This window comes from Pleurodeles waltl, chromosome 8 (assembly GCF_031143425.1).
Source record: "Pleurodeles waltl isolate 20211129_DDA chromosome 8, aPleWal1.hap1.20221129, whole genome shotgun sequence".
NCBI classification, from domain to species: Eukaryota; Metazoa; Chordata; class Amphibia; order Caudata; family Salamandridae; genus Pleurodeles; species Pleurodeles waltl.
Genome location: NC_090447.1, coordinates 1,414,603,537 through 1,414,629,721, shown reverse-complemented (window position 1 = coordinate 1,414,629,721; position 26,185 = coordinate 1,414,603,537). Strand labels below are relative to the sequence as shown.

The following is a 26,185-nucleotide window of genomic DNA, read 5'->3' as shown; positions in this document are numbered from 1 at the left end:
TGGCGTCCAGCCAAGGCCATGTGCAGTCGATGAATGCAGTGTTGTGGCCATAAAACCACATTGGTCAGGATGAATCAGCAGCGGCAGCACCCTTTTAAGATGGGTGGCGAAGATTGTGGCATAAATTTTTACTTCCCTATTCAGAGATATCGGACTGTATTCAGCACAATGTTGCGACGGAGGCTGGGTTTTAGAAAGCACAACAATAGTGGTGACGTCCAGCCCTTACGGGAAGGAGCTCTGGTGATCCACTTCCGCATTAAAACGTCAAAGTGTGGTACTAGGTCTTCCCGTAACACCTTATAATATTCTGAGGGAAAACCATTGAGTCCCGGGGTCTTACCTGTCCCCAGCTCAGAGATGGCCTCCCTAATTTCCTTTTCGCCAAGACGTTCATCAAGCTGCTGCACCTCCATCGAGGGCAGCCTCGGTAGGAGGACATCTTCCAGGAGCCGACAGGCCCGGTTAGGAACGATCGCTGCCGAAGCCCGATAGAGCGCCCTGTAATACCAGACTAAAGCGTCGGCTATATCTTGATGCCCGGAGACGCGGACCTCCCGGTCGTTAAAAATTTCAGGAATGATCCTAGAAGCCTTCTGTTGGTACGTCAGCCAGTACAGCAACTTTCCTGTTTTATCCCCCAGCCATAGAACCTGGCAGTGGATGCCCGCCAGAGGTGTTTTGCCGCTTCCAGAGTTTGGTCTTGGATTTCCTCACAGACCAGTAGAAGTTGCCTAGCTAACCCTTCCCTGGGCTGTGTACCCTGTTCAGCTTCTAAGCATGCTGCCCGTGCCTCCAACTGCTCAACATGGAGTGCCTGGGAACGCTCCCGAGCTCAGACGAGGCCCCTAGCCGTTCCCCGTGGGACCGCCTTGCTCGCAGCCCATAAGACTCCAGGGGACGTCACCGACCACTCGTTAAGAACAAAGTATTCTCGAAGTGCCTGCTGCAACTGCTTAACATAGGGCCCATCCTGCAGGTACCATGCGTTCAGTCGCCACATAGGACGAACTGATGATTGGGGCTATCCCACTACAAATCGGAGGGGTGCATGGTCGGATATGGCAAGGTGGCTACAATCTGTGCTCGGCAGAAGCACAATGTCAATCCTAGATTGCGTGCCTTGGCCCACCGAGATATGCGTAAATTGCTGAAGCCGCGGGTGCCACACACACCACGCATCACATAATCCTGCAGAAGTCAACCACCGAGTGAGCCCCGCTGCCATGGCCTGTCTGTGGGCTGAGGGTGGGCCGGTCGTATCCGTCGGAGGGTTTGGGACTGCGTTAAAATTCCCCCCCCCCAGTATGGTAAGTCCCGGGGGTAGGTCTAGGAGTAATTTAGTTAGGTCATTGAGAGTCCCACGCACCATAGTCAGCGGGGCGTAAACACTAACCACATTGATCGTGATGCTCTCGACGTTCCCAGTAATGGCCACATAAGGCCCTTGTCGGTCCCTCCACACCTGGATTACCGTTATGGGAAATGAGTGGTGCAGCAGTATCGCCACCCCCTGTGATCCACGTGTGAACCCTGCGTGATATACTCTGTCAAAACCCTTACGAGCTAGAAAAGGACACTGGTCTCCCAGGAGTTGTTGCTCCTATAACAGGAGGACGTCAGGCTGGTCGGTGTATGAAGGCAAACACGGCGGTGCGCTTAATTTTGTCTAGTAGACCATTAACTTTCCTCGAGATAGCCTGTGTCTCGCCCATTGGTGTGAGTAGTTTCATCTACCATGACATTGTTTCTGAACCCCGCCCCGGGGGTCCCCCATCCCATCCCGCCTGGCCAGCACCCAGTGAGCGGCAGGTGCTCTGTCAATTAGCATCTTGGACCCCACCCCCTGTGGAGCTGCGAGTAAGAACACATAAACAATTACATGAAGTAACAATAACAGGCACCTTAATGCTAGGTCTGAACTCCCTCCCCACCCCATACTTCCCCCCAGAAGCATCTGTTGCCCTTATATACCATCTCACTCCCAAACACAGTGAGTTATAAACACCAATTGTTTGAGCAGTGGTGGACCCTTCCATATTGTCAGATCAAAGTGCGTTAAATAACAAGCAGCCTCATTGTGGTAAAGTTTCCATCAGCGTAGGCGTCACCCGTCCCACTATTTCTTTTTTTTACTTGCAGAGTCAGAGCGCCGGGCTTCAGGGCAGATCGGAGTCCTACAATGTCCCTAAGTGAGCATGCGCCGATCCCTGCAGCCCCAGGTCTCCTCCGTCACCCCTTTGACTTGCCTTAATCCGTTGTCCCGTCATTTCCTCGGATGGGGTTTCCATGGGGGAGCCTGAGCGAGAGTCCCGGCGCGCCATACGCCTCCTCAAGCATGTCCGTTGGCAGAGGCCAGGTGGCCGTTTCTGCTGGTTGTTCACTGGCGTTCCGTCTTGGACTTGCCGTTCTCTCACCGGTTGGGCCGAGCGGTACCTCTTCTGTCAACCAAGTCCACGCCTCAGCTGGTTGCTCAAAGAAGTGAGTCTTGTTTCTGTGTACCACTCGGAGTTTCGCTGGGAATAGGAGGCGGTAGGGCATGTCCATCGCTCTTGTTTTCTGCTTTACTTCGATAAAGGAGCAACGTTGCAGTTGTACATCCTTTGTATAGTCTGGAAAAAGGAGGACCTTTGCCCTACTACATGATAGTTTCCCCCTTGGAGCGCGCCTCCTACAGTATAGCGTCCCTGTCCTTAAAATTAAAGAGACGGAGTATCACCGGTCTGGGTGGAGAGCCCGGTGGAGGCCTGGACTGCAGAGCCCTATGGGCCCGTTTAATCACGAACCATGGAGTGAGGCGGTCTTCCGGCATCCAGGAGCGGAACCTGTCCTCCAGGAAGGAGGCCAGGGATGATGTAGCAGTGTTCTCCGGAAAGCCCACGATACGGAGATTGCTGCCCCTGGACCTATTTTCAGCATCTTTGGCTCTCAGGTATAGTTCTGACGTGCGGGACGATAGTGCAGATACTTGCGTCTTCAGGGCAGTCAGGTCGTCTTCCACTGTGGATATCCTTGATTCTGCCTCCGTAATTTGGGCTGTTGCTTTGCGGAGATCCTGATGTACCAGGGCCACATCCACTCTTACTTCCCCGATCTTGGCCTCTACAGCCATCTGAATAGCTTGAAGGATTGCTGCAAGGTCGCTGGAAGCTGCTGGTGGACCGTCACTGTCACCCAGGGATCGGTCCTCAGCATGGGTCCCACCAGAGCCCGTAGTAAATTGGTCTATGCGCGTCTGCGCCGTGGGTTGTCACGTCAATTTGTCCTTGCCCATTGCCACCCTCCAAGACCCAGCTGTAGGTTAAGACACCTTGATCAGAGTGCACAGAGAGAGTCCCACTAGCACTCTATGCGGGTTCACAAAGTCACCAGAGCTGCCCTCCAAGACCACGGCTCATATACAAAACTTGTTCTGCAGCTCAGGACAGCAGGGCCATTGCAAGGATCATGGGGTCGTTATTCAGTCGTCTGGCCACGTTTATTACCGACTGCGGCAACTTGGCGTTGATATTTGGGAGTCAATATGCCTTCATTTGAGCCGCTCAGATCACCCACGTTCCACCAGCCTCCCCTCCACACCCCTGGACTGTGCGCCGCTTCTCCTTATTTCCCGTGGGCCCCTCAGTCCTCATCGGGACTCACAGAAACTGCCACTGGGGAAGGGGAAGACCAACATTTGCGACCTGCAATAGGTCCTCCGCCACTCACTGCAGGTTCCTCTCCTCACCCCTGACTCCTCCAATCTGGTCTCTCAGGCCGGCATGGAGGAGTCCCAGGACACTGCTCCCTCTGGCACCGAGGTGAGCGGCGCCTTTCTTCTTCGTCGCGTAGGCTGTCTCTCAGTACGCTGCACAGCACCAAGACCCACAGCTCACCAGACGGCCGGGCCACGGACCCACGGCCCACAGCCACTCATGCCTTCAGGCGCATCTTCGCCATCCCGGCACCCCGGTCTGACCCCGCGCCGCCTCCCGTGGTGATCGTGCTGGTCGGCGGCTCCTCCTGCTGCCACTGTCCCGCTTCGCCTCTCCGGTGGTCGCCCGCCTCTCTCCCGGGCAGCAGAGGCGAGCTGCACCTTTCTTCTTTGCCACCTAGGCTGTCTCTCAGTCCACTGCACAGCACTGCCACCCGCAGCTCACCAGCCGGCTGGGCCACGGCCCGCGGCCCACAGCCACTCAGGCCTTCAGGTGCATATTCGCCATCCCGTCACTGCGGTCTGACTGTGGCAACCATGCCGGATGGTGGCTCCTCCTGCTGCCACCGTCCCGCTACTCCTCTCTGGCGGTTGCCCGCCTCTCTCCTGGGCAGCCGCCAACCGGGACAGACGCTGTGCCGCCCTCCACCGTCGGCCTCTCTCCAATCCCTACCACTGCTAGTTGGGCGCATCCGCCATTTTAAGTGTGGACCGCCCTAGGTAAACAGCGCCGTGCAGCCGAGTCGTGGGACCCATAGACTCCCCCCCCGTGTCTTCCAGGGCGGTCAGGATAGCCCCGGGAGAGGGTGTTGCCACCGATGGAGGCGGATTATGTGCACTGCATGAGGCGGATGATGGAGGGGTCAAGCACTACAAGAGTGCGACCGCCATCTTGATGCCTTGGCCACACCCCTTGATTATTTTGGGATTTAGTTTTACATTTGGGCCATGAGAGCTTGGCTAACTCTCAAAATCGTCCCACTTGGAATGGTGAGGGCTGCACCTTTTGGACACTGCCATGTAGAAAAATCCACAAGGCCTAGACACATCTGAAAACTAAACATCTGGTTGATTCCAGGGTGGTGTGCTTCACATGCACCCCGCACCATTTTCTTACCCACAGAGCCCTATAAACCTCAAATTTGACTGAAAATCACACATTTTTCCCTCATTTTTGTGATGGAACCTTCTGAAATCTGCAGGAATCCACAAAACTCCCACCACCCAACATTGTTTCATCTATACCAATAAAAATTCGGCTGCACTTGTCAGCCTAAAAACTTTTTTTTTCAAACTGCCCTTTTGGACCCGCTTTGGTTCCCCCTCAATTTTGACATGTTTTTGGCTCTTCCCTTTCACAGGCACTTGGCCCACCTACACAAGTGAGGTATCATGTTTACCGGGAGACTGAGGGGAACGTTGGGTGGTAGGAACAGAAATGTGGGGAAAATCTGATCTTTTTTTTTTTTTTAGCTAAATTTGAGGTTTGCTGATGATTCTGGGTAACAAAACACTGGCGGATCGACGCAAATCACACCTCCCTCGACTCCCTCAGGTGTCTAGTTTTCAGAAATGTCTGGGTTTGGTAGGTTTCCCTAGATGACTGCTGAGCCCATGACCAGAAATGCAGGTGCCCCCCCACCCCCTCACAAAAACAGGTAGTTTTGTATTTGATAATTAATTTTGATGTGACCAGATAGTGTTTGGGGGTATTTCCTGTTGCGAGCACTAGGCCTACCCACACAAGTGAGGTACCATTTTTATCGGGAGACTTGGGGGAACGCTGGGTGGAGTGAAATTCGTGGCTCATCTCAGATTCCAGAACCTGGTGAGAGCCCCAGAAGTCACCGCATCTTTGATCCCCCTAGTTGTCTCATTTTCAAAAATGCGCAAGTTTGGTAGATTTCCCTAGGCACCGGCTGAGCTAGAGGCCAAAATCCACAGCTAAGCAATTTGCAAAAAAGAAACAGCTCTGTTTTCTTTGGGAAAATGTGATGTGTCCGCGTTGTGTTTTGGGGCATTTCCTTGGGGGAACACTGGGTGGAAGGAAATTTGTGGCTCATCTCAGATTCCAGAACTTTCTATCACCAAAATGTGAGGAAAAAGTGTTTGTTTTTTTTGGCCAAATTATGAGGTTTGCAAAGGATTCTGGGTAACAGAACCTGGCGCGAGCCCCACAAGTCACCCCATCTTGGATTCCCCTAGGTGTCTAGTTTTAAAAAATGCGCAGGTTTGGTAGGTTTCCCTAGGTGCCGGCTGAGCTAGAGACCAAAATCTACAGCTAGGCACTTTGCAAGAAACACATCAGATTTCAATGTAAAAATGTGATGTGTCCATGTTGCGTTTCCTGTTGCAAGCATTAGGCCTACCCACGCAAGTGAGGTACCATTTTTATTGGGTGACTTGGGGGAACACAGAATAGCAAAACAAGTGTTATTGCCCCTTGTCTTTCTTTACATTTTTTTTCCTTCCAAATGTAAGACTGTGTGTAAAAAAGACATCTATTTGAGAAATGCCCTGTAATTCACATGCTTGGATGGGCACCCCAGAATTCAGAGATGTGCAGATAACCACTAATTCTCAACTCCTTATCTTGTGCCCATTTTGAAAATACAAAGATTTTCTTGATACCTATTTTTCACTCTTTATATTTCAGAAAATTAATTGCTGTATACCCGGTATAGAATGAAAACCCATTGCAAGGTGTAGCTCATTTACTGGCTCTGAGTACCTAGAGTTCTTGATGAACCTACAAGCCCTATATATCCCCGCAACCAGAAGAGTCCAGCAGATGTAACAATATATTGCTTTCAAAAATCTGACATTGCAGGAAAAAGTTACGGAGTAAAACGTGGAGGAAAAATGGCTGTTTTGTTTTCCACCTCAATTTCAATATTTTTTCGCTTCAGCTGTTATTTGCTGTAGGAAACCCTTGTAAGATCTACACAAATTACCCCTTTCTGAATTCAGAATCTTGTCTACTTTTCAGAAATGTTTGGCTTTCCGGAATCCATCATTAGTTTCACACCCATTTCTGTCACTAACTGGAAGGAGGCTGAAAGCACAAAAATAGTAAAAATTGGGTATGGCCCAGTAAAATGCCAAAATTGTGTTGAAAAATGTAGTTTTCTGATTCAAGTCTGCCTGTTCCTGAAAGCTGGGAAGATGGTGATTTTAGCACTGCAAACCTTTTGTTGATGCCCTTTTCAGGGAAAAAAACACAAGCCTTCTGCAGCCCTTTTTTCCCTTTTTATTTTTTATTTTTTTTAAAACCCCCGAAATGTTCACTGTATTTTTGGCTAATTTCTTGATCTCCTTCAGGGGAGCCCACAAAGTATGGGTACCTCTAGAATCCCTAGAATGTAGGAAAAAAGGACGCAAATTTGGCGTGGGTAGCTTATGTGGACAAAATGTTATGAGGTCGTAAGCGCAAACTGCCCCAAACAGCCTAAAAAAGGCTTGGCACCTGAGGTGGGAAAGGGCTGGCAGCAAAGGGATGAAGGATTTAACAGGCGCAGAAGTGGTGTGTGAGGAGAGAGCGGATGCTGAAGACACCAGACGGCCAGAAGGAGTGAAAGGGAGGAGCCCTGGACGAGGAAATATGATTGCAGAGAAACCAGGAGGAGAGCGAGTGATGAGCGACAAGAGAGGGACCAAGGAAGATAATTCTGAGACGCCAAGAGTCCACTTTCCTCACATACTGCCTCTCCATGTTCCTGAGGAGTGTGGCTCACTCGGGTACATGTGCGGCTCCTAGGCCGATGTGGGAGGTGGGGTGGTGAGCCAGCTGGGAGGTAGTTGCACTCGGAAGTAGGACCCTCATGGTTTGTTTGTGAATCCTTCAGCTCAACCGTGGGTAACTCTGAGCAATAAGGCATACATAAAAGAACAAGTCTGAAGACTCGTTTTAGGATAGCAAGCTGAATATCCCAATAAATCGGCATTGTTTTTAAAGCTGAAGAGATTACAATGCCAGCATACGGTTAATTGCTGGACGCAATTGATTTCTTTTTTTCCCCCCTTTAATTGGGGGGGGGGGGTGGGGGGGGGGTGTGGGGGTGTGGGGGGGTGTGGGGGGTGTGTGTGTGTGTGTGTGTGTGTGTGTGTGTTAGACTACAGTGATGAATAACTAGGTCATAAGACAATCCCCTTCACCAAACCAATGACTCTTTACACCTGGTGACGGAAGCACAGGAAAACTGAGCACGGAGTGAAACGTCCTCACCTGCACAAAATTCCTATAAGCAAATTATGTCATAATATACTTACCTAGGACATTCTTCTTTTGAGGGGTATCAAATGGAACGGTGGTCCCAGCATCAGACGGAACTAAGAAGGAAAAGAAACAAGCATTTTCAATGCAACGGGTCTCGCATTTGTTCGAGTTAGAGCTATTAGCGTTGTAAAGCAAAAAAAAAGAACGCAGCGCGATCGCGCTATGTAAAATGCAGCGCGATCACGCTGCCTGGAAAATAAACAGATAAAGTAGTCCGGACTCCAGGCTGAAAACATCGAGCCTCGTATGTTTTTGGTACTTTACCGGTGCTGTGTAGGTGGGCTAAACACCGGAAAAGGCATGACCTATGCATGCCTTTCACAAATGAAAGCAAGCGGATTTTAAAAGGCAATCCCACAAACCAATGAAAGTGACTGACCTGACATGAGCATGGTTTCAAGCCCAAAGAGAGACAACAGAATGGATGGAGCGCTTTGTGCTCGCCCATAAAAAGGAAAAATAGGTGTTGTGAAAGCAAACAGCATTTTACCTGGTAACGAAAAAAAAAAAAAAATAACAACATTAAGCAATCAAACAATACTGACTCCTGTACTGATTCCTATAAATATAATATATATATATATATATATATATATATACACACACACATTTACATATATACTGTAATAATATTAATAAAGATAAAAGGTCTTGACCAATGCCAGACATAATCAGGGGCCGAATTATTACAGAAAGTCACAAAAGTGTACCCATGTTATATGTCATTGTGTTAATGCAGGTTTACCGTCTTCATGAATTCACAAGAATTTACAGAAGTAGGCCTGGATACTGTAATCTACTAATGGAACACGTTTGAACTGCATTTTACTGTGAGCAGATATGCTTGCTGTGTATGTTTGCTCTTACCAAACTCTGCTGAGTGTCTGCAAGTTCACTTTTCCTACAACCTTTTTCCCACCATGGAAATGTTTTACTTCTGCCCTTTTCAGGAGGGAGTTTCCAACCTTTCTTAGTGTGGGACGAGATTAGCGAACATTTAAACATGCAAGTTTATAGATGTGCTCAGACTCAAAAGGGTATTCCAACCCTGCAACTGCCACTTCTCATGACATCTAACCCCAGTATGTAGATTTGCCAAAAGTTAGCACATTCCTGGCATTGTTAGAATACAAACCATGCTATAAGATGAAACCTGCCACATTCAGAGAGGCTATTGGCAGAGAATTCCTACAGCACCCATGTCCTGCTCAGTTCTAGTCTTGAGTGTCATATTTGGTGTGTTAAACTGGCTAAGTTAGATTTATTGTAGACCCATTCTAGCATTCCTATACTTATTTATTAATTTAATGTTTGTGATTCCGAGTTTGTGAGAAGGCCAGAATCCAAATTATTGAACCCTAGGGTTGTATGTCTTACAAGCCATCATGTCTTTGAACTAGCCTATTAAAAACACACTCAAACCAAGATGGTACTCAAACTCCAAGAACAGTTTTTCATGGTTTCTGTATAGCGGTCAGATTTCTGCACAGCATTTATTCATAATTTTTCACAGTAGCGTGTCCTTGTCTTTAAATTGCAATGACCGCACCATTTTGCAAACTGAATGAATTTGTGGACCACTCCGAGATTTTTGACGCTGTCTATGACGAAGGTATTAGTTGTTATTGTAAATGTTTGGCCGTTTATGAACATCTTGAGAGCCTGCTTATTTCCCAGACAAAATGCAGATGATTGTCATTTTTTACAGTAGATATCTTGATGTGATCAACTTGTTGGCTGTTTATGAAATAAGTTGACACGCAGGCGATTTTCTGCTTTGTATGATATCTCAAAAAATCTGTTCACTTAGTTTTTAATACAATAAAAAAAGTAAATATATATGACCGAAGTCATGTTGCCAATCTGTTGGTTGTGGTCTGTAAATTGCAGGAAATCATAAGAACTCTGGGCACTGGGAATTGTGTATTGTCCAAAATATTTGAAAAGCCCATAAGTTTTGTTCATCTTACCTTTGTAGATGCAGATAATATGTTGACCCCTTTTCCAAGATGATACGAAGCAGAGGTCGAACATGTCGAATCAGAAGAAGGAAACTAGTTGGGAGATCAGTTGCCTGCGGAGGTAAGAATTGTGATCAAGATGGAGTATTTAATGTGGCTGCTTTTGATGTACAGCATTATTGTGTTTACATAGTTGAACAGTACGTTTTTCTAAATATTACTTATCACTTATTGTGGGGGTGATGGCAGAGCGATGGCTCTGTCTGTTGCAATATTCGACATTGCTGGTGGCAGACTCCTAAAAAAAAATCTGGACCCCCAGCACCTACTTTTTTTTTTTTTTTTTTTACAAATCAAGCACAGTCAGTGATTAATCCCTTTAACCTATTTATGCAGTTTGAAAGCTTATCATCCGCAATGGAACTTAAATATGTGGGCGGGGACACCGGTGGAGCTTTCTAATCACAGTTATTACCTCCTGAGTAAACAGGAGCTGCTAAGAGAGGGATACGCTGGGAAACTGTCAGGAAGGCAGCACAGGCAATGGGGGAAAAGGGCAGCACATTTGGTGAGAGGGAAGAGTCTGGTGACTGAGGAAGGGAAACAGCAGCCACAACCGGAGCCTCAGATTTCGTAAATCTAAAAAAGTGATAATTGGAGTGGTTCCATTAATTTTAGTAACTGCTCATTAATCTGGCTGCATTCCAGACTAGTTTTATGCTCAGTATACCTGGGAGAGACTGGGCTTAAGCTCCAGTAGGAAAAGTATCCCCTAAACTACGAGGCCAGTTCCCTTCTAGGCAGGACCAGAAGTAACCCCCAAAGAATGTCGGTCTACTTGGGGCTCAACAGTGAGGTGCAACGGGAGTCCTGCGGCTCAATGAGCAAGGGACCAGTGTCTGGGCGTTTCCATTGCATGTGCAACTCTGCTCAAGTCACGGGCTTGTGAGAGCATCCGTAACCCTGGAGCCTGCAGGGTATGGTCTTTGACACAACCGACACTGGGCACAAAGTGTAGCTGATCATGATGTTGTGTGCCATGTCTCCTTGCTATGGCATTTGACTGTGCCCAGTGGGCTCTGGCCAAATGGTTTATCTTTTGACCATGCAATGTGCTCCCTCCCCAAGACCTGCTGGTTAGGCTCTGGGCCCAAGATGTGCCTTTGAATATGCACCAAACCTTGACCCCACAGCCCACCAGGCCACAGCCTAGGAATACGCTCAGTGGACTTTATCCGGGGTGCAGCCTTTGGTCCAAGACCTGTGCCCTGTCCCCCCAAGAACTAAGGCTTCAGGGAGACCCTTTAGCAATGCCCAGTGGTCTCTTGACTACAGAGCCCATGCCCAGTTCCCCGCCTCTAAAGCCATCAGGGACAGTTTGTCACTTTCACCTCTCAGAAATCCTGCGGTCCAGAATATAAATGCCTCACCACAGTTTTGTAACAGTATATCCAGTGGCGATTTCGCATGTTTTCCAGCATTATTGGTCTCACCGTTTATGTAATGTGTGTAAAGTGCTATTTCAATCAATTACAACCCAGGTGAGATCTTGTATATAAATGTACCAACCGGGAGCCAAGGTGTCCCGATTACTTTAAAAATCATATATCTAAAAACATCCGTTCATAAAGTTTGCAAACATGTTACTGAAGCTGCTCAGTCAATGCCAGCCCCCAAGTAAGTTACTTTTATCTGCATTAAAGAGGCTGAGTAGCGTCTGGTTCATTAACTGTCATTAAAGGAGCAGAGTTTTTTTCACCAGAGTTTATTTCCAGTTGAAAACATTTCGATTTTAGATTTTGGGAGAAGTTTTATTTTGTTTGCTTCGTACTGCTTCTGTTTTGTATCGAAAAATATATGTTCTTAATTTATTTTAGTTGTCCGATCAGTACAAATGTCGGATCCTTAGCTTTCAAATGAAACCACTGTGAAGTAGCAATATATCCTTTGTTCCATATGCTGGCAGATCCCTGCCTTTGTGTGGCAGTGTGCTTTGTATCCTCGTGATGGTTTCTTTGAATGTTTTTTGAGCTCACGTATTGTGCGGTGATTCCATAGTCTTTTTGCATTGTAGATGCAGAATGAATTGTTTATTTGTTCAAGTATTCAAGTTTATCGATCGAAAGATACGGTTTTGCTGTCTAAAAGTAAAATGCGTAAAACAGCCTCATAAACGCATCATAAAAACAGTATTTAATTAGAATTAAAAAGGAATATAAAAACGGTACATGCACAAATAATTTAAAATGATCGGATAAAAATGTCAGATCTCCCCCCCCCATATACACATCAACTCACTACAGTTCTATTAATTTTTGCTCATTTGTTCTTTATAAAAGGTAGACATTCACGCTGTATTGTGTACATATACCAATCTCTTTATTGCAGTTAATCAGAGTCACGAACCTGAATACATTCAACTGAGAAAATGGCTGAAACAGAGAGGCTTTGAAGACACCAATTTACAGACTGCTTTCTTTCCAGGTGGTGTATTACAATGGAGCTTTGATGACCTTCGTTGCATCCTTATGTTGCATTCACTTTTCACACGCACGATACTATTCGATTCACCTCAAGAACGTAGGTCCTGTGACTAGATGAGAAAACTGGGTTCATCAATATTTTTTTTGCATGTATAAAAAGTCTGTTTAGTGACTTTTCTGTATACTGCATAACATCACATCTGTTTTGTTCGTATTGGTTTCCGCTTGCTGCATTCATAGCGGTCGCTTTTACTAGACGTAGTACGCACTCTGGAAGCTACTGACAATCTGTAAACTAATGAATAGAGCGGGACTTCATGGCATTTTCGAGTTACAAAAATATTCTTTGTTAATCTTACTATGCGTCGCATGAAGCACCCAAACGTTTCCACTCTTAAAGGCTTTTCCAAAAATGTCACGAAATCTTGGTCACGTAACAAACTCATGCACATCAGTAACGCACCCATTCACATAAATAACACACACTCATGGGCATCATAAACCACGAAACCGAAGTCCGAGGTTTTGTTTACCGTTCTTCAGTAAATTGCTACTAAAACAATGGGCAAAGGTGATGGGCAGTGGATTTAAGTGATTATGTGGCAGCAGTGTGTCCCGGCATACTTATGGATTTACTCTTTTTGCCAAATACATTTAAAATTTGCAGATTTAAGCCACAGAACCACGTAATTGGGTCATCCATACCACATAGTCCTAGTCTCCCTGACTATGATGAAGCTCTGTAGAGTGGTTTGGGGGCTGTCACTATGATGATGAATTCTGTATTTTGCAGGCAACCATGACATATTTTTCCATATTTCAGAATTTCCTGTGATTTGTGTTTTTTACATGTGTTTGTGTGTGTGTGTGTGTATATATATATAGATAGATAGATAGATAGATAGATAATTTGTTTATTTTTCCACTGAAAAAACAAATATTGAAGTGACGTTATGGTTGGGTGTTGAAATAAGATCAAATCAAATCAAATCATTAACATTTATAAAGCGCGCTACTCACCCGTGCGGGTCTCAAGGCGCTAGGGGAAAAAGGGGGGGTTATCGCTGCTCGAACAGCCAGGTCTTTAGGAGTCTCCGGAAAGCGGAGTGGTCCTGGGTGGTCCTGAGGCTGGTGGGGAGGGAGTTCCAGGTCTTGGCCGCCAGGAAGGAGAAAGATCTCCCACCCGCCGTGGAGCGGCGGATGCGAGGGACAGCAGCGAGTGCGAGGCCAGAGGAGCGGAGGAGGCGGGTGGGGACGTAGAAGCTGAGGCGTCTGTTGAGGTATTCCGGTCCCTTGTCGTGGAGGGCTTTGTGTGCGTGGGTGAGAAGTCGGAAGGTGATCCTTTTGCTGACTGGGAGCCAGTGCAGGTGTCTCAGGTGTGCGAAGATGTGGCTGCTGCGGGGTATGTCGAGGATGAGGCGGGCCGAGGCGTTTTGAATGCGTTGCAGGCGATTTTGGAGTTTGGCTGTGGTCCCGGCGTAGAGGGTGTAGAAGATAAAAACTAACATAAAAAAATAAACCTCTGTTACACTCCAGTTCTAGATTACTGAGCTAACTAGAACTTGCACCGCTCCATGCACTGACCTCACAATTTTATATTACTCGTGGCATGTTCAATGATATAATTTATGGCATCACTGGTGCTGTTTCTAGTTGAACACTCTAGGAGGCTGCAGTAGAACACTGGCTGAGGGAGATAGTGTGAACCTATAGAAAACATGCTTTTGTTTTAGCTTCTGAAGCATGTTCCATAATGTCTACGAGAAAATCATGAGAGAAAACAGTTTATTTCCTGCATATTTCATCAAAGGGTCACCATTTCTCTACAGTATAAAATCACATTAGAACACACCCCAATTCCTACCTGTAGTATGGTACCACCAACAAATAATTTATATTGTGACTAAAATCTGTTGTCACCTTTTATATGTGCTCCTTTTTGTCACCCTCAAATCAAGGCATTCAGTGTCTTGCATTACAGTGTTGTGTAAAGCCTGCCACAAAGTGCTTTCCATGTCGTGGCTAGTCACTCAGGGAAGGGGACACTTCTAGGATCTCCCTACATGGCCCTTGGGAGTCAGGATGTGTTCCCCTAGCCTCCTTATTTTTTTTTTTCAATTAACTTTTCAGGATGCATGGAGCATATCCCGGAGTCCTGTAATGGCTGCCACCCACAATGTATTGTTCAGGTTCTGGCCAGCTAGCCAGGATTGAGTGGACCCCTTTAAATTGATCAGTCAGAACATATCTGGACAACAACACTCCATATATCACTATCTATTTAACCCCTTCATGACCACATGAGCACCTCCTATAACACAATGTGTTTGAAATGGCTGAACAAAATTGCACCATATAATGATAGGCATGCTGCATAAGTAAACGTTTTATCAGTTTGCTATTTTTTTTGTAATTCTGTTCAGCCATTTTTTATGTGTCACTTTCCAAAGTTTCCTATGGAAATTTACTTAGGAAATCAATGTTTTGGGACCCCAGCTTTGTCTTGACACTCGCTTGACTGATCACCCAAAAACATTCCAGGAAGGAGCAGAGGTGGATGAACTTTTGTTTTTTTGGAAAGTTCTGTGAAGATTCGTCAGATGGTGCCAAAGTTATTAGATAATAAAATTGCCTTTCCTAAATAAACTCTGACCCAACTATTACTACACAGTAGTGACCATATTTAAACTTCAATCATACAAAAAAAACTGAACATGGATACAAAGTCTAAATCAATATCACTGAAATAGTTACCTTTATTTAAGTGACTTCAAACATCGTGGTAGGCAAGCCCACTCTGCTCACCTGGACAGGCCACTTCCTTGTTCGTTTCAGGCTGCACCTGCCCAACCAGCCCAGAACTGCCTACACCCAGGCTGCCCTATGTCAATGGAACAAAGTCCCCAAAGGCTTGTGAATATTCAGCCTCAGGTCTCTATTGCCCTTTCCCACCCCAACGACCTAGAGTGCGCTATCACAAACTTCGACACATGGATCACCTTCTGCGTGGATTCCCTGACTCCATTGACAATCACCCCTACACCCCAATGCAGGAAGAAAGCTAACTCGAGGTGCTTCCGCTCATGGCACATTGCTGCAAGCAGCTGGAATGATGGCACCACTCTCAATACAGCACTGACAGATTCCTATAAATCAGTTGGCTGGATCTCTGACCAGTGCCTCAAGATCACCAAGCACCTTTCCCTACCCAAAAGAATCCAAAACAGTTCCAACACCTCAAAATAAATCTGAACTATTGTCTAGGAATTCACATCCCCAGCTGCCTATTCTTCAACCATCACCCCATCCCAGGAACTCTGCAGACAACTGTCCCACTACTTTGCAAACAAAATGAACACCATCTGCAATGACTTTGAACAACAACCAAACTGCTCCACCCTCAAAGTCTTCCACTCTAATGACAAAAACACCCCAGAAACCACGCTGAACTGCTGTTCAGCCAGCACCAGAACTGAAATTCCCAACACCATTTGCACCATCCACTCAAGATCCCCATTGGATCCGTTGAGCCAAATGACTCAAACCCATCTGCACAGGTTTTACACCCGTTCTCAATTCTTCCCTCTGCCACTACTTTTCCGGACTCCTGGAAACATGCTACTGTGCTACACTTCTCAAGAAACCTTTGGCGAACCCCTGACCATGACCAACTTCAGCCAAAGCCCTGGGGAAACTCATCAACGCCCAGATGGCTGATATCACCTCACGGACCCTTCCTAGTCCAGATTCAGACCCAACCACAGCACAGAAACCACTCTCATTGCTGCCATCAACGACATCCGCCTCATCTTGGAAACAAGGGACACATCAGCACCTATCCTACTAGATCTCTCAGCAACATGCAAAACTGTCTCCCACACCATTCTAATCTAATGAATCCACAAGGCTGGCTTTCGGGGCCCAGTGCTACAATGTGTTGCTTCTTCTTCGGCGCACCCAAAGGGTCAGAATTACCTGCTTGTCCGATGTTTTCAACCTGATCTGCAGCATCCCATATAGTTTCTCTTTAAGCACCACACTCTTCAACATTTGCATAATGTCACTCACCAGCATCAATTGCGTCCATACAATCAGAATCATCTTGTACTCTGATGATACTTACCTCATCCTCTCCCTATCAGAAGATACCCCCACCTTCCAAACCAAGCTTGTCAGATATATGTCCTTGGTAGCGGTCTGTATGAAAAGGAACTGCTTCAAGTTCAATAGCGGCAAAACAGAAGTGGTCCTCTTCAGCAAAAACACTGCACTTTATTTTCCAGGTTTGTGGCCCACTGAGCTAGGAGCAACTCCCCACCCATCCAGCGTGGCCAGAAACCTGGTGATCAACACCTGAATCTCCATGACAAATCAAGTCAACACCTTTGCGTCTTTCACATCCTCAAACTACTTGGAAAAATCATGAAATGGCTCACTTTGGACACCCATAGATCAGTCAAGCAAGCTCTCATCACCAGCAGGCTTGACCAAGGCAATGGCTTCTATGTTGGCATCACAGCCAAACTCACCAAAAGGCTCCAAGTTATACAGGACACAGCTGCAAGACCCGTACTCAAACTACCACAGCTCTCACACATCAAAGACCTCCACTGGCTCTCAATCCACAAGCCCCCCCATTTCAAACTCCTCACACACAGCGACAAAGCTCTACACACCTAAGATTTAGCATACCTCAACAACTGTAACCTCTCCCACACAGCCCTATCACACACCTCCTCTCGACCAGCCTCTTCCTCACCCACATCCAGCACATCTGCTGAACCAGAACCAGAGCCAGAGGTCAAGCTTTTGCCTACGTCACTTGAAAGCCTGGTTTGAGCTCCCCTGACACTCGGAGATACCCACTCCTCCCTTGAATCAGGGAAGAAACTAAAAACCTGTATATTCCGATAGGCCACCAGAAAGGTTAGTTGTTCCCCTGGGACCCCCTTTCGAAGGCGCCAGGATACTTTCCCCGGGTGATATGCTCACCTGACAAATATAAATAACATAACAACATTTCAGAAAGCCTGAATGGTAGTAAAACATGGAAATGGTTCTGTATTTGGCACTAGACCCCAACAGGGCAAATAAGGAAGAAGCCCTTAAACTTGGACCATTTACTTGAATGTCCCTGGTGAATGCTGTGGGTGAAGAGGTGTACAGGGTTGGAAGAGCTGTTGGATAGGCCTGGTCCTGATGACATGGGCTCACATGACTGTGTCTTACCTCCAGTTGGATTTGTGTATTTAATCTAGAGGGAGTCTATGGGAGGGAAAAGGGCTATCACTCAAAATAAGTTGTGGAGGCTAAAAGCCAGACACAAAGCAGAAATCAACACTGTAGTCTCCTGTGACTTTAGTAAGCATACCCTTCCTTAGCCAGTGTAGGAAGTTGGCTCTGTATGTGCTATTTCAAAGTAAGGAATAGCATGCACAGAGTCCAAGGGTTCCCCTTAGAGGTAAAAATAGTGGTAAAAATAGATAATACTAATGCTCTATTTTGTGGTAGTGTGGTCGAGCAGTAGGCTTATCCAAGGAGTAGTGTTAAGCACTTGTTGTACATACACATAGACAATAAATGAGGTACACACACTCAGAGACAAATCCAGCCAATAGGTTTTTATATAGAAAAATATCTTTTCTTAGTTTATTTTAAGAACCACAGGTTCAAATTCTACATGTAATATCTCATTCGAAAGGTATTGCAGGTAAGTACTTTAGGAACTTCAAATCATCAAAATTGCATGTATACTTTTCAAGTTATTCGCAAATAGCTGTTTTAAAAGTGGACACTTAGTGCAATTTTCACAGTTCCTAGGGGAGGTAAGTTTTGGTTAGTTTTACCAGGTAAGTAAGACACTTACAGGGTTCAGTTCTTGGTCCAAGGTAGCCCACCGTTGGGGGTTCAGAGCAACCCCAAAGTCACCACACCAGCAGCTCAGGGCCGGTCAGGTGCAGAGTTCAAAGTGGTGCCCAAAACACATAGGCTAGAATGGAGAGAAGGGGGTGCCCCGGTTCCGGTCTGCTTGCAGGTAAGTACCCGCGTCTTCGGAGGGCAGACCAGGGGGGTTTTGTAGGGCACCGGGGGGGACACAAGTCCACACAGCAATTTCACCCTCAGCGGCGCGGGGGCGGCCGGGTGCAGTGTAGAAACAAGCGTCGGGTTCGCAATGTTAGTCTATGAGAGATCTCGGGATCTCTTCAGCGCTGCAGGCAGGCAAGGGGGGGATTCCTCGGGGAAACCTCCACTTGGGCAAGGGAGAGGGACTCCTGGAGGTCACTTCTCCAGTGAAAGTCCGGTCCTTCAGGTCCTGGGGGCTGCGGGTGCAGGGTCTCTCCCAGGCGTCGGGACTTTAGGTTCAAAGAGTCGCGGTCAGGGGAAGCCTCGGGATTCCCTCTGCAGGCGGCGCTGTGGGGGCTCAGGGGGGACAGGTTTTGGTACTCACAGTATCAGAGTAGTCCTGGGGTCCCTCCTGAGGTGTCGGATCTCCACCAGTCGAGTCGGGGTCGCCGGGTGCAGTGTTGCAAGTCTCACGCTTCTTGCGGGGAGCTTGCAGGGTTCTTTAAAGCTGCTGGAAACAAAGTTGCAGCTTTTCTTGGAGCAGGTCCGCTGTCCTCGGGAGTTTCTTGTCTTTTCGAAGCAGGGGCAGTCCTCAGAGGATGTCGAGGTCGCTGGTCCCTTTGGAAGGCGTCGCTGGAGCAGGATCTTTGGAAGGCAGGAGACAGGCCGGTGAGTTTCTGGAGCCAAGGCAGTTGTCGTCTTCTGGTCTTCCGCTGCAGGGGTTTCAGCTAGGCAGTCCTTCTTCTTGTAGTTGCAGGAATCTAATTTTCTAGGGTTCAGGGTAGCCCTTAAATACTAAATTTAAGGGCGTGTTTAGGTCTGGGGGGTTAGTAGCCAATGGCTACTAGCCCTGAGGGTGGGTACACCCTCTTTGTGCCTCCTCCCAAGGGGAGGGGGTCACAATCCTAACCCTATTGGGGGAATCCTCCATCTGCAAGATGGAGGATTTCTAAAAGTTAGAGTCACTTCAGCTCAGGACACCTTAGGGGCTGTCCTGACTGGCCAGTGACTCCTCCTTGTTGCTTTCTTTGTTCCCTCCAGCCTTGCCGCCAAAAGTGGGGGCCGTGGCCGGAGGGGGCGGGCAACTCCACTAAGCTGGAGTGCCCTGCTGGGCTGTGACAAAGGGGTGAGCCTTTGAGGCTCACCGCCAGGTGTCACAGCTCCTGCCTGGGGGAGGTGTTAGCATCTCCACCCAGTGCAGGCTTTGTTACTGGCCTCAGAGTGACAAAGGCACTCTCCCCATGGGGCCAGCAACATGTCTCTAGTGTGGCAGGCTGCTGGAACCAGTCAGCCTACACAGCTAGTTGGTTAAGTTTCAGGGGGCACCTCTAAGGTGCCCTCTGGGGTGTATTTTGCAATAAAATGCACACTGGCATCAGTGTGCATTTATTGTGCTGAGAAGTTTGATACCAAACTTCCCAGTTTTCAGGGTAGCCATTATGGTGCTGTGGAGTTCGTGTAAAACAGACTCCCAGACCATATACTCTTATGGCTACCCTGCACTTACAATGTCTAAGGTTTTGCTTAGACACTGTAGGGGCACAGTGCTCATGCACTGGTACCCTCACCTATGGTATAGTGCACCCTGCCTTAGGGCTGTAAGGCCTGCTAGAGGGGTGTCTTACCTATACTGCATAGGCAGTGAGAGGCTGGCATGGCACCCTGAGGGGAGTGCCATGTCGACTTACTCATTTTGTTCTCACCAGCACACACAGGCTTGTAAGCAGTGTGTCTGTGCTGAGTGAGGGGTCTCTAGGGTGGCATAAGACATGCTGCAGCCCTTAGAGACCTTTCTTGGCATCAGGGCCCTTGGTACTAGAAGTACCAGTTACAAGGGACTTATCTGAGTGCCAGGGTGTGCCAATTGTGGATACAATGGTACATTTTAGGTGAAGGAACACCGGTGCTGGGGCCTGGTTAGCAGGGTCCCAGCACTCTTCTCAGTCAAGTCAGCATCAGTATCAGGCAAAAAGTGGGGGGTAACTGCAACAGGGAGCCATTTCTTTACACAAGCCCCCCCCCAGCCCACAGGCCAGGAGACTCAGCCCAAGCTGGGAGAGTCTTCCTAGTCTGTCAGGCGAGGAAGAGTAGGAGAAATAGGCTGGTTAGTTGCAGGGCCTACTCTGCCTTACATCCTTCTGTTCAGGTCATTCCCTTTGGGGAACTGACCTACTTCCACAGTGATAGGACCTAGTCTGAATTGCCTCTTGTCTGCCTCTTCAATGTCTCCACCCATTCTTTCTATTTTGGTCTTAGAGGTATCCACCTCTGCTAACCTTATCTTGGCCAGGGTTACCCCTAGCTTACCCAGAGAGGTTACCCAGAGCTGGAGTAACCCCACCATGACCAATAGGGTCAGGGGGCCTAACTTGCTATTTGGCATGGGGTCAGACCACCATGCTAAGGATAGTGCAGCCATAAAGGCTAACACCCAGCAGAGGCCACTGACAGATGTCAGTGCCCAGAACCACACCTTTAGCTCTTCACCTAAAAGGGAAGGGGCTAAGTTACAGGCCTCTTGGGGTTCAGGTTGCCTGTCTGCTGTATTAGAGTGGGGGGTTACCACATCTTGTAGTAAACACCCTTCTTCCACTCTTTCTTCTGTTAGCTGAGGAGCCACCCACTCAGGTTTAACAGTTGCCTGACTAGCCAGGACTTCTTGTGGGTCAGGTTGGACTTTATCAGGGCCATTTTTGGAGTTCTCCCCTACTGGAGCAGAATCTCCTTGGCTTGCTGTAACCTTGGCTAAAGGTTGTCCACCCTTCCTACTCTGTTTTCTTTTCTTCTTCTTCTGGGGCCTGCTTGCATTTACTGCAGAGGCAGGACTTCCAGAATCCTTGGAAGAAGACTGGCACTGGACCAGTTCCTCTCTTGGGCTCTGACTAACCTCTGGGTAGTCATTTCCAAGGAGACAATCAAGGGGGAGGTCTGTACTGACTACTACCCTTCTCCAGCTAAGAGTGCCACCCACTTCTATGGGTACTAAAGCCACAGGCCTCTTAGTGACCCTGTCTAGGCTAACTCTTACCCTGGCAGTCTCACCTGGGATGTACTGGTTTGAGAGCACCAGCCTGTCATGCACAATAGTGTGACTGGCACAAGTGTCTCTCAGGGCAGTGGTTGGGATTCCATTCACCAGTAGGTGGTGGAAGTGTCTACTTCCCTCTGGAATCTCCAACTCACCTGTTGGGCCCTGTTTCCAGTTGAAGGCTATGAAGACCTCCTCATCTGAGGAGTCATCCCCCATGGCTACACTGGTTACCCCTGGAATTTTGTTCTGGGGTTTGTGTTTGGGACAAGAAGTGTCCTTGGTGTGGTGCCCAGACTGTTTACAGTTGTGGCACCATGCCTTAGTGGCATCCCAGTTCTTACCCTGGTACCCACCTTTGTTTTGGGTTGTGTCTTGGGGCCCACCCACCTGTTCTGGTTTTTGGGGGCCTACAGAGGACTCTTTTTCTTTGTTTCTAGTGTCACCCACTTTCTCCTGGGGAGTTTTTGTAACCCCTTTCTTTTGGTCACCCCCAGTGGAAGTTTTGGTTACCCTAGTCTTGACCCAGTGGTCTGCCTTCTTTCCCAATTCTTGGGGAGAAATTGGACCTAGGTCTACCAGATACTGATGCAACTTTTCATTGAAGCAGTTACTTAAAATGTGTTCTTTCATAAACAAATTATAAAGCCCAACATAGTCACACACTTCATTTCCAGTTAACCAACCATCTAGTGTTTTCACTGAGTAGTCTACAAAGTCAACCCAGGTCTGGCTCGAGGATTTTTGAGCCCCCCTGAATCTAATTCTATACTCCTCAGTGGAGAATCCAAAGCCCTCAATCAGGGTACCCTTCATGAGGTCATAAGATTCTGCATCTTTTCCAGAGAGTGTGAGGAGTCTATCCCTACACTTTCCAGTGAACATTTCCCAAAGGAGAGCACCCCAGTGAGATCTGTTTACTTTTCTGGTTACACAAGCCCTCTCAAAAGCTGTGAACCATTTGGTGATGTCATCACCATCTTCATATTTTGTTACAATCCCTTTGGGGATTTTTAGGATGTCAGGAGAATCTCTGACCCTATTTAAGTTGCTGCCACCATCGATGGGACCTAGGCCCATCTCTTTTCTTTCCCTTTCTATGGCTAGGAGCTGTTTTTCCAAAGCCAATCTTTTGACCATCCTGGCTAACAGGGGGTCATCTTCACTGGAGTTATCCTCAGTGATTTCAGAGGTGTTGGTCTCTCCTGTGAGGGAACCAGCATCTCTGACTATTATTTTTGGAGTCAGGGTTTGAGGGACCCTGTTCTCCCTAGATAGGACTGGTAGGGGGGAATTGTCCTCCAAGTCACTATCCTCTTCCTCTGAGTTGCCACCCTCAGAGGGGTTGGCCTTTTCAAACTCTGCCAAAAGCTCCTGGAGCTGTATTTTGGTAGGTTTGGGGCCCATTGTTATTTTCTTTATTTTACAGAGTGACCTTAGCTCCCTCATCTTAAGATGGAGGTAAGGTGTGGTGTCGAGTTCCACCACAGTCACATCTGTGCTAGACATTTTGCTTCTAAAAGTTGGAATACTTTTTAAGAATCTACAACTGGTTCTAGAATCTAATTCAAACTTTTACAAACTTTTAAACTCTAAAAGAAATGCTAAACAGGATCTAACACAAGGCCCTAGCAGGTCTTTTAAGAATTTAGAAAACTTTTCAAATTGCAAAAATCAATTTCTAATGACAATTTTGGAATTTGTCGTGTGATCAGGTATTGGCTGAGTAGTCCAGCAAATGCAAAGTCTTGTACCCCACCGCTGATCCACCAATGTAGGAAGTTGGCTCTGTATGTGCTATTTCAAAGTAAGGAATAGCATGCACAGAGTCCAAGGGTTCCCCTTAGAGGTAAAAATAGTGGTAAAAATAGATAATACTAATGCTCTATTTTGTGGTAGTGTGGTCGAGCAGTAGGCTTATCCAAGGAGTAGTGTTAAGCACTTGTTGTACATACACATAGACAATAAATGAGGTACACACACTCAGAGACAAATCCAGCCAATAGGTTTTTATATAGAAAAATATCTTTTCTTAGTTTATTTTAAGAACCACAGGTTCAAATTCTACATGTAATATCTCATTCGAAAGGTATTGCAGGTAAGTACTTTAGGAACTTCAAATCATCAAAATTGCATGTATACTTTTCAAGTTATTCGCAAATAGCTGTTTTAAAAGTGGACACTTAGTGCAATTTTCACAGTTCCTAGGGGAGGTAAGTTTTGGTTAGTTTTACCAGGTAAGTAAGACACTTACAGGGTTCAGTTCTTGGTCCAAGGTAGCCCACCGTTGGGGGTTCAGAGCAACCCCAAAGTCACCACACCAGCAGCTCAGGGCCGGTCAGGTGCAGAGTTCAAAGTGGTGCCCAAAACACATAGGCTAGAATGGAGAGAAGGGGGTGCCCCGGTTCCGGTCTGCTTGCAGGTAAGTACCCGCGTCTTCGGAGGGCAGACCAGGGGGGTTTTGTAGGGCACCGGGGGGGACACAAGTCCACACAGCAATTTCACCCTCAGCGGCGCGGGGGCGGCCGGGTGCAGTGTAGAAACAAGCGTCGGGTTCGCAATGTTAGTCTATGAGAGATCTCGGGATCTCTTCAGCGCTGCAGGCAGGCAAGGGGGGGATTCCTCGGGGAAACCTCCACTTGGGCAAGGGAGAGGGACTCCTGGAGGTCACTTCTCCAGTGAAAGTCCGGTCCTTCAGGTCCTGGGGGCTGCGGGTGCAGGGTCTCTCCCAGGCGTCGGGACTTTAGGTTCAAAGAGTCGCGGTCAGGGGAAGCCTCGGGATTCCCTCTGCAGGCGGCGCTGTGGGGGCTCAGGGGGGACAGGTTTTGGTACTCACAGTATCAGAGTAGTCCTGGGGTCCCTCCTGAGGTGTCGGATCTCCACCAGTCGAGTCGGGGTCGCCGGGTGCAGTGTTGCAAGTCTCACGCTTCTTGCGGGGAGCTTGCAGGGTTCTTTAAAGCTGCTGGAAACAAAGTTGCAGCTTTTCTTGGAGCAGGTCCGCTGTCCTCGGGAGTTTCTTGTCTTTTCGAAGCAGGGGCAGTCCTCAGAGGATGTCGAGGTCGCTGGTCCCTTTGGAAGGCGTCGCTGGAGCAGGATCTTTGGAAGGCAGGAGACAGGCCGGTGAGTTTCTGGAGCCAAGGCAGTTGTCGTCTTCTGGTCTTCCGCTGCAGGGGTTTCAGCTAGGCAGTCCTTCTTCTTGTAGTTGCAGGAATCTAATTTTCTAGGGTTCAGGGTAGCCCTTAAATACTAAATTTAAGGGCGTGTTTAGGTCTGGGGGGTTAGTAGCCAATGGCTACTAGCCCTGAGGGTGGGTACACCCTCTTTGTGCCTCCTCCCAAGGGGAGGGGGTCACAATCCTAACCCTATTGGGGGAATCCTCCATCTGCAAGATGGAGGATTTCTAAAAGTTAGAGTCACTTCAGCTCAGGACACCTTAGGGGCTGTCCTGACTGGCCAGTGACTCCTCCTTGTTGCTTTCTTTGTTCCCTCCAGCCTTGCCGCCAAAAGTGGGGGCCGTGGCCGGAGGGGGCGGGCAACTCCACTAAGCTGGAGTGCCCTGCTGGGCTGTGACAAAGGGGTGAGCCTTTGAGGCTCACCGCCAGGTGTCACAGCTCCTGCCTGGGGGAGGTGTTAGCATCTCCACCCAGTGCAGGCTTTGTTACTGGCCTCAGAGTGACAAAGGCACTCTCCCCATGGGGCCAGCAACATGTCTCTAGTGTGGCAGGCTGCTGGAACCAGTCAGCCTACACAGCTAGTTGGTTAAGTTTCAGGGGGCACCTCTAAGGTGCCCTCTGGGGTGTATTTTGCAATAAAATGCACACTGGCATCAGTGTGCATTTATTGTGCTGAGAAGTTTGATACCAAACTTCCCAGTTTTCAGGGTAGCCATTATGGTGCTGTGGAGTTCGTGTAAAACAGACTCCCAGACCATATACTCTTATGGCTACCCTGCACTTACAATGTCTAAGGTTTTGCTTAGACACTGTAGGGGCACAGTGCTCATGCACTGGTACCCTCACCTATGGTATAGTGCACCCTGCCTTAGGGCTGTAAGGCCTGCTAGAGGGGTGTCTTACCTATACTGCATAGGCAGTGAGAGGCTGGCATGGCACCCTGAGGGGAGTGCCATGTCGACTTACTCATTTTGTTCTCACCAGCACACACAGGCTTGTAAGCAGTGTGTCTGTGCTGAGTGAGGGGTCTCTAGGGTGGCATAAGACATGCTGCAGCCCTTAGAGACCTTTCTTGGCATCAGGGCCCTTGGTACTAGAAGTACCAGTTACAAGGGACTTATCTGAGTGCCAGGGTGTGCCAATTGTGGATACAATGGTACATTTTAGGTGAAGGAACACCGGTGCTGGGGCCTGGTTAGCAGGGTCCCAGCACTCTTCTCAGTCAAGTCAGCATCAGTATCAGGCAAAAAGTGGGGGGTAACTGCAACAGGGAGCCATTTCTTTACAGCCAGTAACTGCTGTCCCCTGTGACTGCTCCCTGTCTTTCACAGTCCTTCAGTCCTCCCCTAAGCATTACCCTGGCCAGTGGCATGGGGTAATTGCAAAGCTATAGCCTTGTTTCTAAGTTGACTCAGACAGCATGCCTTGTTCTCTGCTACCTTTCTTTTACCACAACCTATGTGTTTTTATAAGTACAGTTTACTAAGTTTAGCTTAGTAACAGAATG

General features: G+C 47.7%; 1 protein-coding gene across 6 annotated transcripts in view; it reads left to right on the top strand.

Moving 5' to 3' along the window:
- Positions 1-26,185, top strand: part of SETD4 (SET domain containing 4) — a 111,897-nt gene that overhangs the window by 17,430 nt on the left and 68,282 nt on the right. For 4 of the 6 annotated variants that reach the window (XM_069202515.1, XM_069202510.1, XM_069202512.1 and 1 more), the window contains exons 2-3: positions 9,949-10,052; positions 12,320-12,415. In XM_069202515.1, the coding sequence (XP_069058616.1) occupies positions 9,980-10,052; positions 12,320-12,415 (169 nt within the window). In that variant the 5' untranslated portion in view covers positions 9,949-9,979. The remainder of the gene's footprint in view (positions 1-9,948; positions 10,053-12,319; positions 12,416-26,185) is intronic. The other 2 variants (XM_069202513.1, XM_069202514.1) reach the window with 1 other exon arrangement.